The sequence below is a fragment of the Cylas formicarius genome, unplaced genomic scaffold, assembly GCF_029955315.1.
Source record: "Cylas formicarius isolate icCylForm1 unplaced genomic scaffold, icCylForm1.1 PGA_scaffold_9__14_contigs__length_23061073, whole genome shotgun sequence".
Classification (NCBI taxonomy): Eukaryota; Metazoa; Arthropoda; class Insecta; order Coleoptera; family Brentidae; genus Cylas; species Cylas formicarius.
In genome coordinates this window covers 4,261,458-4,280,522 of record NW_026844365.1, presented here as the reverse complement: position 1 = coordinate 4,280,522, position 19,065 = coordinate 4,261,458, and the positions used below count along the sequence as shown (strand labels likewise).

The 19,065-nt window shown below is 35.9% G+C and overlaps 1 protein-coding gene across 1 annotated transcript; it reads left to right on the top strand.

The window, feature by feature from the left end:
* The first annotated feature begins 272 nt into the window (after window positions 1-272).
* LOC132707690 (juvenile hormone epoxide hydrolase 2-like) lies at window positions 273-17,422 on the top strand. The gene is made up of 5 exons (XM_060679613.1): window positions 273-489; window positions 548-881; window positions 10,515-10,922; window positions 14,239-14,473; window positions 17,167-17,422. Exons 1-5 carry the CDS (start codon window positions 313-315, stop codon window positions 17,366-17,368), a joined length of 1,356 nt encoding a protein of 451 aa, XP_060535596.1. The 5' UTR covers window positions 273-312; the 3' UTR covers window positions 17,369-17,422.
* Window positions 17,423-19,065: the final 1,643 nt, after the last annotated feature.

Here is a 19,065-nt window from a genome sequence, read left to right as displayed (position 1 = left end):
GTCAGTATTACTTCTAAACTACTATTTAAAAGACCTTAATATTTCTAGATATAAATCAGTGTGTGTGTTTTAGTTGATGATGTTTACATTTGCTCTTTATTGAATCCATCTCATTTGTGAAATAAACTTATGTCTTTCTCAAGTCTTTCGATCACTTTATTCATATATCTTTCGAAATTTTCCAATTTTTCTAATACACTCAAGATAAAATTGGCAGCTGCTGATAATTGATATCGAGTGCCACTCACGGCAACTATAAATTCTCTTCCCGTACCCGCCGACAGTCACTGTTTCTAGAAGTACCCGGCAAACATGTTGCAAACCGCGTTGCAACTCCTAGCGAGCTACTACCTCCTCCAAGGAGCGGACAATTTTCAGAACCTGGGAGCGTCGGATCTTCCGACCATACCGGACACCTGGTTCGGACCTGGAGAAGCTAGGGCGGACAATGAAAGCATCGTCCCGTTCGAGGTGGACATTTCCTCCGATGTAAGTAAAATTGCAATAACTCAGTTGATGTTCCTGGTCAACAAAATCGCATTTTTAGATACTGGCAGATTTACAAAATCGCTTACTCAACGCCGTCCCTCTCCAACCGCCTCTCGAAGGAGCCAAGCAGTGGTACGGACTCAACACCAACGTTCTGCAGGATGTGGTGGACTACTGGAGTACGCAGTATAATTTTTCGAGCCGTCAAGAGTTCTTCAACCAGTACCCACACTACAAGACCGAAATCCAGGGCCTCAACATCCATTTTGTACATGTTAAGCCCGTGAATCCAGACGGCTTGAAAGTATTGCCCATCTTGTTAGCCCATGGGTGGCCCGGATCTTTCGTCGAATTTTACGAGATCATCCCGATATTGACTACGCCGCAAGAAGGTCTGTACCTATTACGAATGCGGGTAGTCGAGAGCTTTTTTCCGGTTTGCTAATACATACATGATGTAATTATCAGCGATGATGTAACACACCGAGTATTACACCATGTTGATACAAAGTTGCCACTTGAAAGCGCCATGAGTATTTGCCTAACCAATTGCTTAGCTTTGGGCGGCTGGCGACTCAACATGACGATTTTCATGACCGTTAACTTGTTACTTTCGAAAATCTATGAAACCGAATTTTTGGAAAGTTTCTGCGCTCTATATGTGTAACGGTAAGTCTTATGTGATCGCCGTTGGTGCAGAAATAATCACCGTCAAAAAAAATTTGTTTTCTTTGTCTCTCCGTTCTCCATTCTCCGTTCTAGTTTTTTGGTTTTTCCTGAATAACTTTTGAACCGTTGGAGATACAAAATTGAAATGTGCCTCCCTTTTAACCGTCCACGAGGCACATAAACTTATAAGAAATGGCCCTGATCCGACGCCAGTGTCCATTTTTTTTACGATTTTCGACTGTTTTTTAGACCTTGCCATTAAACACGGTAAGTGTCCGAAACTTGAAGCAATGGACTTCCTATTTGCATGTATGCAGCTTTGAACCTATTGAAAATGGGGGGGGGGGGGGGGGCTGGCGAAGTATTCTAAAAAAATTAGAAATCGCGGGTGCAAGAGTCTACAAAAAACGTTATTTTTCAAAAACTGTTTACGAGATCAAAAAAATTGTTGTACCAGAAGACGCAGAAGGTACGGCTCTATAAACTTTGTTTTTGACAATTTTTCAAAATATACAGGGTGCGCCACAAATTCAAAAAAACTGAAGAATACTTCCTCCTATTATTGAAAATTGGTTATAACTGAAAGACTATGATTCAGATCTCACTTTCATTTATATTGCGATATAGCCCGCATAGACAGAAAAAACTTTTGTATTTAAGGTTTTCACCTATTGTACAGGGTGTTCCCGTTTTTAAGTGCTAAATGAAAAATGTGTTAGGTGTCCTAAATTTGCAGATAACAACTTCAAATTTAGCAGTGAAGTAAAAATCCGTGTCCACATTTAAATGGTAGAAATTGGGCGCAATCCAATTTTACCAGGTATTTTTTAAAAATGTTTGAAACAATTTTTTTTGGTAATTTTAGCTTCCAGAAAAATATGTTTTCCTCCATAATCGTTCGCCCGATTGGCAAAATTTTTTAACCGGCAGACGCAGAAGATCCAGTGCAATAGCATTTATTTCGGGCATTTTTTCGATTATATACAGTGTTTTCAAATTATAGGCAAAAATCAAAGAGACCTAGAAAATTGTTTTTTTACAGAGTAAATTATTAGCCGCAAATCAAAAATCGTAAAAAATATGGTTCGTGCGACGCGCTACGAACTTGCCCTGCCCAGAAAGCAATCTTGTTTACTTAACAACCAACAACTTGTACCGTGGAGTTCTATGGATCTTTTTTTACTTAGGGGCTAATAATTCATTCATAATATACAACCTAATATTATGATGTTTTTTAACGAAACACCCTATTGCTTCTTCAGAGCTTAACAGGAACTGGCTCGCATTTTACTCTGTACCTGCTTATACCGGAACATAGGAAATCCAACGTAAATTTTTAGGGTTCGAAATATTGGCTGCCCCGTACATTTTATGGCAAAGTTGTGATAAAACTTTTTGAAGGGAGCGTACATGGGGCAGGAGAGCTCAAAACTTGACATAAATTCTCAAACGTAGTAAATATTTAAAAAATGACTAATTTCATATAAAAAAGTTGCCTATAAAAGAAATGTTATTCCAAAATCTATATATATATATATATATATATATATATATATATATATATATATATATATATATATATATATATATATATATATATATATATATATATATATATATATATATATATATATATATATATATATATATATATATATATATATATATATATATATATATATATATATATATATATATATATATATAGCGTCCAATATACACGGGAAAACTTTTACATTTCAGCATCCTAGCGTCCGTATGTATATTTTTCATTTAATGGGCAGATTTCTGAGCGTCCGAGCAACGTTGCCCGATTGATTGTGTATTAAAGTACATATAAATAGATATGGTCTTTAGAACACGCTTCTCCTTTTTAACATGACGGTGCACAGTCGAACGGGTATAAGGCGATTCATGTTTTCGCTATATTTTGAAAAATGTTTTGTTGCTAACTGTTTTATTTTTTTTTTATTTTTTTTTTGTGGATTTGGTAGTTTTTAAAGCTCTTTGCTAAACTTAATTTCTTTGTGTAGATGTTTTCTTTAACACGTCGCCCGGTTTTGGAAAGTAATTCTTGAATTTTTTGATTCTTGAATATGTTTGCCAGAAATATTGCACATGTATTTACGTTAGCCAGGCGCTGCTTGGACATAAACCTAACCAATAATAATAATAATTGAAAGCAAATACTATTATTAATTTTTCAAAGAAACTTCCACAGGCTACTGTAATACTTTCTACAAAACTTCTGGTTTCCTCCTGCGCCGGTTTTTGCTGAGTCGAACTTGCTGACGTTTCGCCAATCTTCCTGTTGGCTTCTTCAGGGATTGAGTGAAACTGGCTCGCATTTTACTCTGTACGTGTATATATATTGTTTGAGGGGGGCGGAGCTAAATGAGGGGCATGAACACCGTCTCGGATCACTGATTCCCATGTTGGTGACAGGTAAAGACCAGAGTCGCGGTTAAGATTCTATGGTTGTTTAGAGATTTGTTTGATTACATACAAGAATTCGCCAACAGCTGATGAATTTATTTGTCTTAGTCGTAAGGCTCTTTCGTGTTCTTTGAGCCAAGTTGATATTTTTCGTCCGGTTTCTCCAATGTATTCTTTGCCGCATATGCAACCCAGAAGTTTTGTAAAAAGTAAATACTAATGTTTAAATATTATTTTTTTAAATTGTTTACTAAGTTCTTGACAGTTGACTTATTTGCAGATCAATAAATTATGGTACCAAACTAAGAAAAACTGTTAATTTAGAAATTATGTAATATAATTTCAACTGGCCAACTGAGGCAATATTACTGTGTTGTTTGTGCTTAATGTTGGTCTAAAATGGGCCGATGTTAGTTATTTGGAATAATTAGAAGTTACTATTTTAGTTTAATTAAAAAAAATTATAAAGAACACAGACAACTGCGATGAAAACGGCATTCATTACTCGTTAAAATTAACATTTTCTTCAGAAGGCTATTTACAAATCTTCTAGATCCTTTCTGCATCTTTTGTTTATAAATAAAGCTAGCTGACGTTTCACCAATCATCCTGATGGCTTCCTCAGAGCTTAAGTGAAGCTTGCTCACATTCTATTCTGAACTCACTGATATACTGTTTGAGAGAGGCGGAGCTACAAGAGTGACATGAACATTGTCTCGGATTTCCATATTGTTGAAAATCAGAGTCGCGGTTAAGATTGTTTGGTTGTTTAGAGATTTCTATGAATTTTCGGATATTTCCCTGGTAGAAGAATCGATTACATTGATTAATTTTTAATTTGATCGAATGAGATTTCGGTGTCATTATTGTTTTCGGCAACTGCTTATGACTCTATTTGTCATAGTCGTATATTTTTTGTTCTGTTTCTCTGGTTAGTTTTGACATAGCTCTTTCAGATATATTGCAATTCGGGAATCTGGAATCAAACATATTCAAGCAAATTGAAAAATGCTTGTCTGGAACATATTTTTCTTGTAACGGTCAAATTTATGAACAGGACCAGCTGTGAGATCTCCAGAATGGTTGGCGAAACGTCAGAAAGTTCGATTTATCAACCACCGACGCAGGTAGAATGCAGAATATTTGTAAATAGTCTTACATTATTCTGTGAAAGTTTCCTTTAAAAAAAAATCTTCAGAAATCTTTGCTAAACAAGTTTGATAAACGCCATATTAGTTTATTTGGCACGAATGGAGCGAGTGCTTAATAAATGAGTGAAAGAAGAAGTTTACAAGGTGTTGCATACTATATGCGTGTACCTTGACCATCAGAATCGACAAACCAAAGCACTGGCTAATATTTCACCGGAAATATCCGCAGTGGCTCGCAACCCTACGTAACGTCTTTAAGCCACACTGTATAATGCGTATTTTAGAGCAGGAATGTAAAAGGGGGATTTTTTTAAATCAATTTGGGAAAAAAATTTAGATGATATCCAAGGAACTAAAGAGACACTTTTTATCCCGAGGCAAAACTTTATAGAGAATATGTCGAAAATCACCTAAAAAGATACTTTATTTCAGAGGTTCATTGTTAGGATTTAAGTTTAGGTACATTAAAAAAAGTAATATTGTTCAGTGGCAGTGGTGATACATTATTGTACTTTACTTTTCATCCCTCACATTCCTTGTTTAACTTCATTTTTATTTATATCTTAGGGCACAACGAAGAAAAATAACTATTAAAAAGAACACTTTTATCGAATAACTTTTATCAAAGTTCATTTCAAAATAATAATTTTTACTAAAATATAGAAATGTTACTTTTCACATTTATTTTGGTTTGATTAAAAGCAAAAGTCAACAACTTAAATCGTTCAATAAAATAGTTCTTATATGTTGCGTACTTTAATAGGCGACCTATTAATATTAATGAAATATTATTAGACGATAAAATCAAAATATTTTATTACCTAATTATTTAGATAAGTATTTAGCAAATGATATTTTAATTTGCAAATTCCAACAACTTCTTTTCCTATTGCATTAAACAACCATTTATGTTCAATATTTCTATAATATAAATATTTATATTCGATATTTTTAATATTTCGAACACCGTTCTAATTAGCATTTAGCAGAAATTATCGGAAGAAAGTAATAAATCTAAAAATGTGCCCAAAAATTAAAAAGATTCAGAAGTTATTGCATAGTATTCTCATATAAAAAACCAAAACTTGTTGGTGCCATTTTGTTTAATTAAAACATTTTAATAATGTTGCTTCATGGATCTGAAGATTATATAATGCAATAATAATAAAATAATCGAAAAATAGCAATTTTTGCAACTAAATAAAAAATATAATTTTTTTTAAGTGATCGAGGATGGCTCGGTTGGTAAGTCGTTAGACCTGCCAACTCGACTTGCAGTAGAAGTTGTTGGTTCGATTCCCACCTGGAGTCTTGGGTGTTGTTATTGCGTTTGTTGTCCGACTTTAACGACTGACTTCAATCTAGTCAGGCTTCTAAGTAAAGACAGACGCGAGTTCATTGAATTAAGGTAAAAAAAATGCAACCGGCGGACAAGTAGTTGAAAAAAGAATAACTTTATGCAATGAGCGGATTTTCTCACGAAGAGAGCAAGCGAAACAAAAGAGTTTGGCGACGTGTCACAGAATGTTGTTTTAAATTCTAATATCATATAAAGCGTACGGCATTGGCAACAGGATATAAATATGATTTTTGTAAATTTTGAATTCTTTACCACACATTCCGAAAATAAACTTTTATTAATTATTTAATTTTTTAATAGAAAAAAAAAGTCTTGTGTATTGGTGTTACGTTTACGTTAATTCCAACTTAGCCTACTTCCGAATTCGTGGTAAAAAAATAAAATTCTTTATTTCCACCGTCTCTACATGCTCGAATTACGGAGCGCCAATCGAGTTCATTCAATATGAAAAACAAAACAACTAGGCGAAGCAGAGCCGTTACCCCACAATTTCGCGCCAGTCTGCAAAAGTTAATAGTGACAGTGTTGCCACGTAACAAAGGCGCAGAGGACGCCTGGAAATCGACGAGCTGAAAGTAGAATATATCTTGTAAAATATACAGAGACTGGGTCTCGCGCCTCTACCGGGTATACAGCTGAACTAACAATATACAAGAAAAATCAGTTTACTATGATCGTAGCGTCTTTGTGAAAATTTTAATTTAGACTACTTAGATCTTGTTTATACCGTTTCTATAGCGCTGCATCCGGGCGTCCATATATGGACGCCCGGTTGTAGACGGACGCTCGGAAAATAGCAAATTGTTAATGTATGGACGCTTGGAAGATAGTGGGATATATATATATATATATATATATATATATATATATATATATATATATATATATATATATATATATATATATATATATATATATATAAATATATATATAACATATACTGTTAATATTGAAATCATGAATATAATAATTATTATTAGTCATCATAATCATCACTATTATCATTAAAATCATGAATATAATAATTATTAGTCATCATAATCATCACTATCATCATTATCATTGCTGGAAGACGGTTAGATGTCATCACTACTAGCATCATTGTCTGAGTCCAATGGTTCTTCGATGTCAAGGTCTTCATTATCAGGTGGGGGTGTAGATACTAGTAAATTCAGAGCTTCCCTTGGCAAACGTTGATATTTTTTGGTCAATATCTTCTTCTTGCTCGTTATTACAGGATCTGAGCTCAATAAAAGTAAATTGAAAATATCCTCATTGGATTTTTTAAGGCTATTCTTCTCTATATCTTTTAAAATCTTTGTTTCGCGCTTCTTGAGCCTCTTCGGTTAATTGGCCAATGGGTAGTAAAGCATGGGCTATTATTTCGGGCCCATGAATGAGGAATTTGTGGACTGTGGGGGGCATGTGGTACCAGGGGTACTTCTGCGCAAAAAGTCTTGCAGTATCATGTGCGAATTCTCGGAACTTGTCGACATTTATTTGTTGACCAATAGAAACTACTGTTAATATTGTATGCATGAACCTGATCAGGTTGATATCAATATTTGTAATTTCGGCAGAGAGCTCAGGGTTTTTGAAAAAGCGTCTAGTGGTATTCCCGTCATTCGAGTTGCCAAAACCGGGTTTAGGTCTATCAATGATTAAACCGGTTTTTTCTCTAAACAGCTTTTGACTCCTTGTTTTCGTTTCTGCAACTATCTCTTTATCATTTCCGCGGGCTTGCCACTTTTCAATTGGAAGTTTATATGATAAATGTAATAGACATTCAAAAAAACGGATCCAACCGTGTAACACTGATATCCCGAATTGCAGGTTTTCTGTTTTTATTTCTCTGTTTACCATTTTGTCAATTGAATTGAATTCTTGCGATCTTGCTCCGCAAATATAGAATTGTTGTGTAGATGAGGTCTCTGTTAAGGCCTTACATACTTTGACATCGATCATTGCTAAAGTAAGCCTATGAGCGACTGAAATTGATTTGCCCCCGAGAGATAAATCAGTGCTGCTTAGTGTATCTATTTCTTTATCCCCTCTACTTTTTTCAGCTAAAGACACTTGCGTTGATTCCTTAATGAATTCAACTTTCACAGGTCTACAGTATCGTGTGGATGATGGACAAGGATTCTGCCAGATCACTAATGGGTTCTTACTATCTAGATCGCATATAAAAACAGCTGAATCACTCGATTCAGATCCATATAATATAAGAACTATGACCTGAGCTTCCATCGAAAAACCACTTCGTAATTAAACAAAGCTTTTTTAGTTGTTCGTCATTGAGTAAATTGATATTACCTTGTATAGTCATCAATAGGCGTTCTGCAGTGTGGTTGAGCAAAGCTTGTAACTGAACTTCTGCTGATATCTCAGTTACTTTTATGTGCTCCTGATTTGGATAGCATTTTTTCTTTTCTGCTTGCACAACTTTATAAGAAGGAAATTTTTCGGGGTCGCACCTTCTAACTAAGCAATACTGGTGTCTTGACAACATGGCGTCCACCAATAAAGCTAGACCATTTTCACCTGATATTAGACGACATTTACTTTCTTCCATCTTCACGAACGCCTTTCTATATTTACTTGCCCGTTTTGGAGAAATTGACATGTCCTGCATTAATTTTGAGGCCTGTGTTTGTCCCGCTCCCCTTAAAGTCATCTGGGTTGCATACTTCAATTCCTCGCAAAACTTCGGTCTTTTTACGCTTGGTACGATCAGAGCTCTCTTCAAAGTTGATTTTTGGGCGACCCATTTGTTTTGGTGTTTTTATTGCATAATTTAGAAAAGAAATAGAAGTATCCAACCAATGTTGATTATTTTTTACAAATTTATCCTCCACCCTGCCTGCTTTCATCCATCTGCTCTTAAATTGTCACTTAAAATGGGACAATCTTTGATCAAGTTCTTTAAGATTCTCCTCAGGAGATTTTATACTTTCTCTAACATGCTCCCTCAAAACTTTTCTTCTACGTTTCTCTTTTCAGAACTTTTTAAAATATTGTAAAGTTCCCTCCGAACAATAAAAATAACAGCTGAGCTCGCACCTGCAAGTAATATCCGTACGAAAATATGTACTTTTCAGAAGCACCGACTTTGCCTATTTAAATGGTTATTTTAAACAAAAGTGCAAAAAGGTTGCAACATTTTAAAGCAGTCGAAAACACTAAGGCAAAAACGAACATACAACCTTCACGGCAAACAACTTTTGACTGAGCGTGGCAAGTAGATATAGCGCGCTATACAAACTCAAACTCGGTTCTTAATGCCTTTTTATCCCTTAAAGAGTTCTTGGATTGAATTTCATTTAAAGGACGGCTTAAGCAACAAGGAAGTTTCAAGGAACGACTATAAACTTGATCCACAAGTCTTTTGTTAGAAATAATTAATAATTAGAATAAAAAAACGACTACAAAAGAAAAACTATTTAAAATAAACATTAACAGTTAAACAATACCCTATTCGATCATAACAGTATATTATGCAATAAGCGCGGTAAACGGCATTTGACTCACGAGTTTATTCAACACGAGCGGAGCGTTTTTTATTTTATTAGCCGTTTTAATTATTTTATTACAAGCGTCATTAAATTGAGTGGTCTTGGACGCAAAAATGTCGCAATGTGTAAATTCTATTAAAGGTTAATCTTCAGATCAACAATAAATTTTTATTATAAAAATGACAAAAAATAAAATTTTATTTTTACTATGGAATAGTGCACCACCAGTAAAATCACTTTAAAACAATTATAAACTCAATTCAACTCAAGCCTAAAATAATTTTACATTGATTTATAACTATGTTTAAACATAATACGAAGCCTGTAAAGATGATTTATTAATCGGTATCATCAACAACTTTAATATATTGATGGCCTTGGCGGCCTGTATTCGAGTATTTGCTCTCGGAAGTAACAATTAAGCAAATATACCACTATTTTGTCGAATAACAAAATTTATGTGTTAGTGAATGAATGAAATGAAATATGAGTGATCAATGGCGCTGTCGTAATTTCCTGGCAAGAGCGAAAACAATATTAAAAAAAGGTTTATTAATAAAAAAGTAAAAGAATTTTAAATGGAAAAGAAGAAAATCCAAACTTAATAAAAAATCTGCGCTCTTTTTTGAGCCACGCTGTACACTTTAAAATAATTTTGAATTGTGCATCCTCTCAGCTTTGCAATTTTTGCTCTTACCATTTTCTCATAAGTTGTGAAACCAATGAGAAAATGAAGTTTACTTTATCTTTGACTTACCCTGTACAGGGTGGCTCAAATCAGACTCTCATCATTAGGATTTCGGAAACCGTAAGGTGTTCTTCAATAAAATGCCGTTTTTAATTTAAAAAATTCCGAAAATATTCGAATAAATACCGAAATTTTCGTTGTTCTAGGAAGAGATTTCGTTTTCGAAGTAATCGTACCGTCACTGCCCGGATTCGTATTCTCCGACGGAGCCGTTCGCCCAGGACTCGGGATACCTCAGGTGGCCCAGATTTTCAAAAAACTGATGGAAAGGATCGGTTTCGAAAAATTCTACTTGCAAGGAGGAGACGTGGGTTCCCAAGTAGTACAAAACTTGGCCACGTTGTTCCCGGACAGCGTCATAGGAGTTCATTCGAACTTGTTCCTGCCCACTACGCCACTCGCGATAATCAAGCTCGGAGTCGGAGCTATTTTCCCGCATCTGCTGCTGAGCGACCTAGAAATTCAGTACAACTACCCTCTGTCCAAAACGCTTCTTAGTCTGCTGGGAGAGACTGGTTTCATGCACATTCAATTCACCAAACCGGATACCATCGGTAAGTTACTGAGATCTAATTCTAAAGAGGTGTGGAGTTAACTCAAAAAATTGAATATTATAAAAAGCAAACAAACAACCTCCAACAAACCCTATTTTTTTCCACTTCCTCTGGTAGGGTCATTTGTTTCCGACCTAACAATGATAATCTCCTTGGAACTCTATACACGTCACACAGCAATACTCTGATCTGTCTAACCGGTCCAAATAGTACCCAGCTTTCACGAAGGTGATTGCCTCCTCACTTGACGACAATCTTGGCCCTCTGAGCGCAGTTTTCAGATGACGGAACAAGAAGAAGCAGTTCTGTCCTCAGCTTGCCGAGTAATGATAATGTAATGGTAATCGATTAAGATGACTTCATGGCTATCTGCTTTAGCAGTCGAAAACACAGTTTTCTCATAGTCTCTTGCTCACTGCTTTCACTGTACTTTCGATTCAGGCGTAAAACAAATATTTATTAGCTGTCCACTCACGAAAACACTCACATCGAGTGATTCACACGACTACTAACTAAACACCACTGGTCCAAAATGGCTGAAACTTTGGTGCGTAACTAGGATTACTAGCTTTTAGTAACTAGTGCCGCCATCTTCAGGGTGAGGTGGGAAACTTTTCATGTTATCCTCGTATGTTGAACAACTTAGAACTTCCGAACTTTTCTGAAATCACCGTTATCACTGACCAAGTTGAAGCTTCGTTTAAGTGTTAATAATAGAGTTCATCATATCATGGACAGACATTTTTTAAATTTAAATTTTTTTTCTTGTACTCTAGAAATAAGCCCAAGTCATACAACTTGCAAGAAAAAAACACTTTCGGGGGTAATGGAAAGCGAATAAGAGCATTTATCGATATTTACAGATTTTTGTTCCGAAATAATCGTGTAGCACATCCATTTATCGTTGTGAAAGCAGATGTAATGGACGATATCTTTAAGGATTATGCCTTGGATTTACTTGATTCTATCAGATTCTGTCATTTAAAAAATTCTCGTTTCAATTCTTCATCACGTAATGTACGGTGACGTGTCTTGTACATTCATTTCATCCTTTTTAAAAAGAGAATATGAAAAGTACTACTTACTTTTAGGCCATTGGATTAACGAGGGACTACTCCATTGTAGTATTTTGGGTCCCCTTCTATGTACTAATACTGATTTGACTAGATTTTACAATTCTGAAATTTTGTTGACTTTCTGCCCGAATACCGTTTCAGGTCGATTTAGATGGCTTGTATCGCCTCTAAATGGTAATAGTAATAATAATAAAAGCAATAATAATAATAACGATAACTTCAATAAATTCAGCAAAAACTTATCGCCTCGGTGTTAACGATATAAACAAAATACAAGAAAGAAGAAAAGAAGTAGAAGTAGCAAGATTCTGGAGTAATGTATGGAGTCAAATACAACAGCAAGCTCACTGGATACCGGCAGAAGAAAATAGAGTTTCGGAGGTACCACTTAAGGCCCCTATTATCAAGATCTGGAACTGGAAGGACCCAGGAGTGATTCAAGTTCAGGCATATTGGTGGCAGAATTTCTCTTGCACACACGATCGGTTAGCCTGCCAATTCGAGAACGCGATTAGAGACCCTTCTACAAATCCAAGTCATAACAAACACAAACCCGGGAACCAAAAAACTATAGGCCTATCACATATCTACCGGTGGTGTGCAAGCTACTTACATCTATAATAGAATGCAAGCCCGGCAGACATCTTAGTGAAAACAAGATTCTTTCAGAGCAGCTTGAACTGGGAGCAGAGGAAGTTAACGAGTGGCTCCTGATTGACTCTGCTACCAACGAACAAGCAGTGACAAGGAAAAGAAATATACCAACCGCTTCCTCATTAGTGGATTTTGAGAGTGTGGCTTAATATCAAGGCTGGCGGGAAACCAGCATTGAAATGCAGGCCAATGAAATTAAATAGTTTACGCGGAACATAAAAATATCTATATTAATATTTCAAGGGTTTACTGAAGCCCACTGCTATTCCACATCTACATTATCTCGAGAAAACCAAAAGTTACCTTTAATCATTTGCTATACATGGAGGATTTAAAAGTAAATTCAAGTATCAAAGAACAACTGCAAAGTGTACCAGAACTAGTGCAAAAATTTACAAAGGACATCCGAATGGAATTTGGAATAGAAAAATCTGCCATTATGCATGCGATTCAAGAATCTAATAACTTCAGATTAATGGGCAAAATGGAATTTCCAGCACTGCTGGAAAGGCCTTGGTATAAAGCAGGCGCTAACCGACGACAAAGCGAGGAGGATATTTTAAAATGGACCCAGACAGATTTGCAGCATTTAGATCGAAAAATAAGGACCCCAGAAAGTACTCTCCACTGAATCTGACTTCTGAAACTCCTACTGAAATAAAAAATGTCAGAAGAAGAATGGATAAATGAAGATAGGCAGCTGCTTTGCAAGGCAGTGAGGTTGACAAGGGGTTGTCCACCCTACCGAAGCAGAATTATTTATTCAAACAATTCAGGATCAGGGTATGGCACATCAAAGGAGCCAGAAACGGGAAGTTAGATAAGTATCAGGAATTGGCTCTGGAAATAAAAGGCCTGTATGGGCTAAGTTCGGTCAAAATTATATCAATATATAATTGAGAATCAGTTCCACAAATTTCTAAAGCAAGCTGAACTGTTGGCCTCGAAAACAATTATAGGTCTTGTCCAAAAAGCTCCAATTCTATCAGCATGCAGCACAGTTAGTTAAATAAAACCTTGACTAAGCCGAGTCCCTATTTACACCAAAACATATCAACCCAATTTGTTGGTTGGTTGGTCTTGGCACGTTTGTATTAATAATTGCTCAGTTAATATTTGCAATGTTTGACAGATGCCAGAGTATTATGCCCAAATCATGAGTTGTTGCAGTTGCAAACTTATACATACATATGGATTCATGAAAAATTCTTTTGAATAATTATATGTCTTTATTTTAATTGATTTTTATGGGACTTTGGCAAACTGCAAACAAAATTGCAGCTTTTTGTGTGTCGCTATAGCTAAGTTCGATATTTGGTAGCATGATATTTTGGAGAGAAAGAGCGGAATATAATTCATACCATGAATGAAGAAAAAATATTGAGAAAAAAAAATTTCAAACAAAAATATTCATTTTCCTTTCCTTAATGAAATAGCCCTCATAAACGGTCAAAATTTTTGAATTCAAGGTGTTCAACTATCGTACAAGGTGTTCAAGATCTCCTACCGATCACCGGGCGGGCAAATCTTCCACAACACTAGAACCGATTATTATAGCAATAAAATTTAGACAGCTGTTATTTCAGGTGCTGCTTTGAGAGACACTCCGGTGGGCCTGGCCGCCTATTTTCTGGAGAAATTTTCCACCGCCACCAACAAAAACTACAGGGATCTAGATGACGCAGGTTTGACGGAAAAGTTCACCTACGATCAGCTGCTCGACGATATCACCCTTCATTGGGTCACTAGATCCGAAACGACGGCGTTCAGGATATATAAAGAACTCCTCAGCTCCGACGATCTTGCTCTGAATCTGGCAGGGTGGGTAGAAATCTCAGCAAGCTTTATCTATATTGTAAACTGTATAAAGGTTCAATCGAACTCCCATGTTAAGGACTCAAAAATAATTATTTAGAAAATATTTGCAGCAGATGCAATGAGAACGATTCTGCTTGATTTTCCTGAGATCCAAAAAAAGGAAATACAATGAGAAGAGATGTGCAAGGAAATCAGATTTGGTCTCTGTTAAATCAGCGTCTTTTTAATTTTTACCAAACCAATTATTAGATTAGATTAACAGTTTGGAGAGCTAGCAGTCAGCCTGTCCGTCACTGCGACCCAGAGGATCTATTGTGATTCTCTCCATAACTATAGGGCTTTATCCAGGCTCGTCTCTCTAACCAGACTCCACAACTTCGATAATGGCTCCCTGGTATAGCTCTCTGCCTCTGGTTAGGCCTTCAGACAGAATCTACATTCTGTGTTTTCTTCCACTTCCATCAGACTTAGATGCCTCTTAAGCCTGCAGTGACCCGTCAGCAGACCTACCATTATGCTAAACCAATTATTAAGTAAATAGGCTAAGAAAAAACGTTGAAAATCATTTCTGACATTCTGAAATGGCCATCATGAAATTTGAAACACGTTTTCTGCAAAATTTTATTATATCAATGAATAGAAATGAGCACTGTTTTAAGGCTGAGACAAATTCAAATATTTTTTTCTCTAAAAGGAATGTTATCCCTGAAAATACGGAAATGTTGTTGCCAACCTTTCAAGATATTCAGATGTAGAGATCCGTTTTTCACTGGGTTGTTATGCTCTGTTTAGTCATTGACGTATCGAAGTTTTTGAGATATTTTCGTTTTGACGTTATATTTCTTTAGAACTTTCGTCGTCAGTGAGGCGTTGAATGTAAGGAAGGACAACAATATCATGTGTGGGTTCAGTGAATCCGACTGAGGTAGCTTTCCAGCTCTGTAAACCAGAAAGTTGGGAAACGATGATTTTTTGAATACGAGATCAGTGATAAAAAGTATATTAGGGTGTATGGAATTTAAATGCCTAAGAAAATCTTCTAGGAAATAAAACACAAAACTATCAGTTTTCCCTGAAAACATGGAGATATTGCTAGAGAATATGTCGAAGAACCATTAGTTCGAAGGGGTAATCCTGGTTTATGAATCTATGAATCTTAAGCAGTCCATCGAAATGAGGAATTTTGAGGGGTGACAGACTTTTTCAAGGATTATAATAGAGAAGAAGCCATAATAACAGATATAGGGTTGCGTGCTATAGATAACGTAAGATCTTTTTTAAATTGGCGATAGGATCCGCCTGATTTTTTTCCTGATATTCACTTGTGTTCATGACCACCATAACATTTTCCTTTCTTCTAGAATTTCATTGTCGCGACTAGATTTTAGATTTTTGGAATATTTGATTCAGGTGGTGTGGATTTTTAAATAATTTTTTGCCGTTTCAAACCAAATTTCATTAGCTGTTTGAGACGGGATTTTGTTTAGGATATACTTGCCATTCGAAATTATTTTCTCTTTTGGGATAATACGTGGAGCAAGGGCGAAGTTGGAACTTTTTGCAGTGTTTGGAAGTTCAGAAGGGTTTGATGGGGATGATCGGAATCCCCTCCTTGTGTTTCTTAGCAAGCTCATGTAATGAAGATATTTTGTGATTCATGAGCTAATAATCTAACATCATTCACCTTTTGGGCCTTTTGGTTTTAGTAAAGAAATATTGCAAGTGACTTTGGAATGACTAAAGCTGAAGTTGTTACGTCAATTGGAGTTAAGCAGAATGATTATTTCAGACCTCAGAATATTTTTATCTGAAACCTTTGTACACGGAATGATATTATCATCCTCTCCTTGGCAATCAAAAGTTACTTAAATCGTTATGGAAACTGACGTCAAAACTAGTTCCTCACGCTGCGTTCTACCAAGTTATCCCACAAATAAAATCAACGTAGTTTCCATCGCTATTCAAACAATGTATAATTAAAGTTAAGATTATTTTTCTAAATCAGGGGAATGTTCTTTGAAGTGTGAGATTTGTAATGCAGTTTATTTCGGATAGTCTGTCAGCAAGGGTTCACGAACATCTTAGTTCGGTAAAAAAGTACAGGGACAGTGATGTGACAGATACCAAATTTGCTTTCGTAAAAAACTTGATCTTCTGAAGAAATTATAAATAAAAAGCCCACTGACACTTTTGGATCTGATGAGCACTAATATGGAAGATGTTACTGAGACTAATGTTTAAAATTTGAACATTGCCTACCATTTTTTAGTATACTTCGTTCGAGTCAACAAACATACTAAATCTGGAGGAGTTTGAATAAGTCCTTGTCACAATGTACTTTATTCAAGTAGTACTCGTGACGAAATCTTACTTCTCAATGACTATTATACTGACAAGCATACAACATTTTATATTTTGCTTTTGTGACCTCGTTAAAATCAAACGGATTCGTTCGCATTCGCGTGAATTTGAGTTGACATCCTTTTATGACCGTACATGTTCTTAAGTTTACTCAAAAAAATATATTATACTTTTAAAAATTTGCTTTATTGGTCTGATAATGTCCTTGTGGGAGAGACAAGTGATATTTTGTAAAGAACAATTTTGATTGCATCTTACAGATCTTACAGATTTGTGAAACGAGGCCCCTGCGAGTATAGACGATTCGGTTTATTTTAACCTAACTTCATTTGCAGAATTCCGACCGATGTGCCAGCCGGAGTGAGCCGTTTCCCCTACGAACTGACCTATCCGCCAAAGACGATTCTAAAAGATAAATTCCGCAACTTGGTTTACCTCAAAGACCATGAAGACGGAGGTCATTTCGCAGCACTCGAAGTACCGGAAGTATTCGCCACCGACTTGTACGAATTTGCGGAAGCCGTGGAGGCATTTTAATAGCAGATTTGGATAATATAAATGTGCAATGTTAAAGTTTTTTTGTGTTGCTCCTCGATATCAAGAGTCGAAAATGACTTTCTTGATAAATTTTCAATGATTGAAACTGATTTTCTTGTTACCTTGTAGAGACGATAATGATATTCCTAACCTCATCTGCTTAAAAAATTTCTTGTAAAGCTGGTTTCGCTTTACTTCGTGAATGAAATAGACCAATCTTTTGCCCATCAGAGTTTGATATCCTTTTGAAAATTCATTCATCACAAAGCTGCAAACTTCCTGTTTCCTTTATCCAGAATCGCATACAAAAAAATCAAAAAACTAACGTCAACACTAGTGAAACCATCAAACTCTTCTCAACTACCAAACACTCTGGTAAATGTATCATCGCGACAACTTTCTGAGATGGGAAAATCAGTGCCGCGCATATTATCCCAGAAAGGAAATCATTTTAAATGTCGAGTCTGTCCTAGACAAACTGCCATCTCAAACAACCAACGAAATTCGATTTAAAACCGCAAAAATTATATAAAGGAAATGCTACGGCGTTCATGAACAAATCATATCGTCAACACGGATCATATCGTCAACACAAAAAACATCCTACGCCATCTATGGATCGCAACCTTAAATTTGTTATTAAGCCTTCTTCTCTATCAGAATCCGTGAAAAAGTCTGTCACCCCTCATGACTCTAAAATTCCTCGTCTCTACAAACACCATAAGATTCATAAGAACGGATTACCCCTTCGACTTCTATAGCTGCTATAAATAACATCAGAACCAAAGGATATTCTGATTAGTTTCGATGTAGAATCCCTGTTTACTGAAGTTCCTATTCCTTGTATCCGAGAATCTGTGCGAGTATATTTATGGAAGCTGATGATGATGATGATACGTTGATGATACTCACGGTCAAGAATCCCTCCAAGATTTTCTTTGCTATTTAAATTCTATAGAACCTAAAATACGTTTTACTAATAAACCAAAGCTAATAATAATCTTGCATATTATTATCAATAGAAAATCGGATCTAACATAGGGTCATTCGGTATACCTACACACACAGACCGATGCCTTAATGCATTGTGACATCGTCAACCGGTTCAAAAATCATGGTTATCAACTCAATTAGAACTAGTTACATCCTTAATAATTTCGTTAGGAGAGATATTAAGCGTTCCATCAAGAAACATAATTCACCACAACCTTACAACCTTCGAAAGCAACCCCACACTTGCCACTGTTGTCCCTAGTTACATTCAAAACACCACTGACCACATTTAAAAAGTTCTTAAAAAATGTAACGTCAAATCTGTAAGGAACCAAACAATCTTAACCGCGACTCAGGTCTTTACCTGTCACCAATATGGAAATCAGTTATTCGAGACGATGTTTATAGCCTTCCATTAGCTCCGCCCCCCGTCGAATCATACAGAGGTACAGAGCAGAATGCGAACCAGTTCGATTCTCCAACAACCGACGCTGAGGAATCCAGGAGTTTCGTAAATAGTATCTCCATTTCTTTTCTGTTATATATGCGTAGTTCCTGTGCATTTAACAGCAACAAGATTTATATTTATTACAATATTTTGTATTTTAAGTCAGTAGTAGGGAATCGACGACGCTGGTCCTAAATCGGCCAAAATGAGCGTTATAGACATCAATCCAATTTAATTGGTAATTACAGATACAATC

Excerpts from the sequence above, each read along its gene's own strand:
- LOC132707690 (XM_060679613.1), top strand. The coding sequence starts at position 313 with ATGTTGCAAACCGCGTTGCAACTCCTAGCGAGCTACTACCTCCTCCAA. Across the intron at positions 882-10,514 it reads ATTGACTACGCCGCAAGAAG|GAAGAGATTTCGTTTTCGAA; the intron begins GTCTGTACCTAT and ends TCGTTGTTCTAG. Across the intron at positions 14,474-17,166 it reads CTTGCTCTGAATCTGGCAGG|AATTCCGACCGATGTGCCAG; the intron begins GTGGGTAGAAAT and ends CTTCATTTGCAG.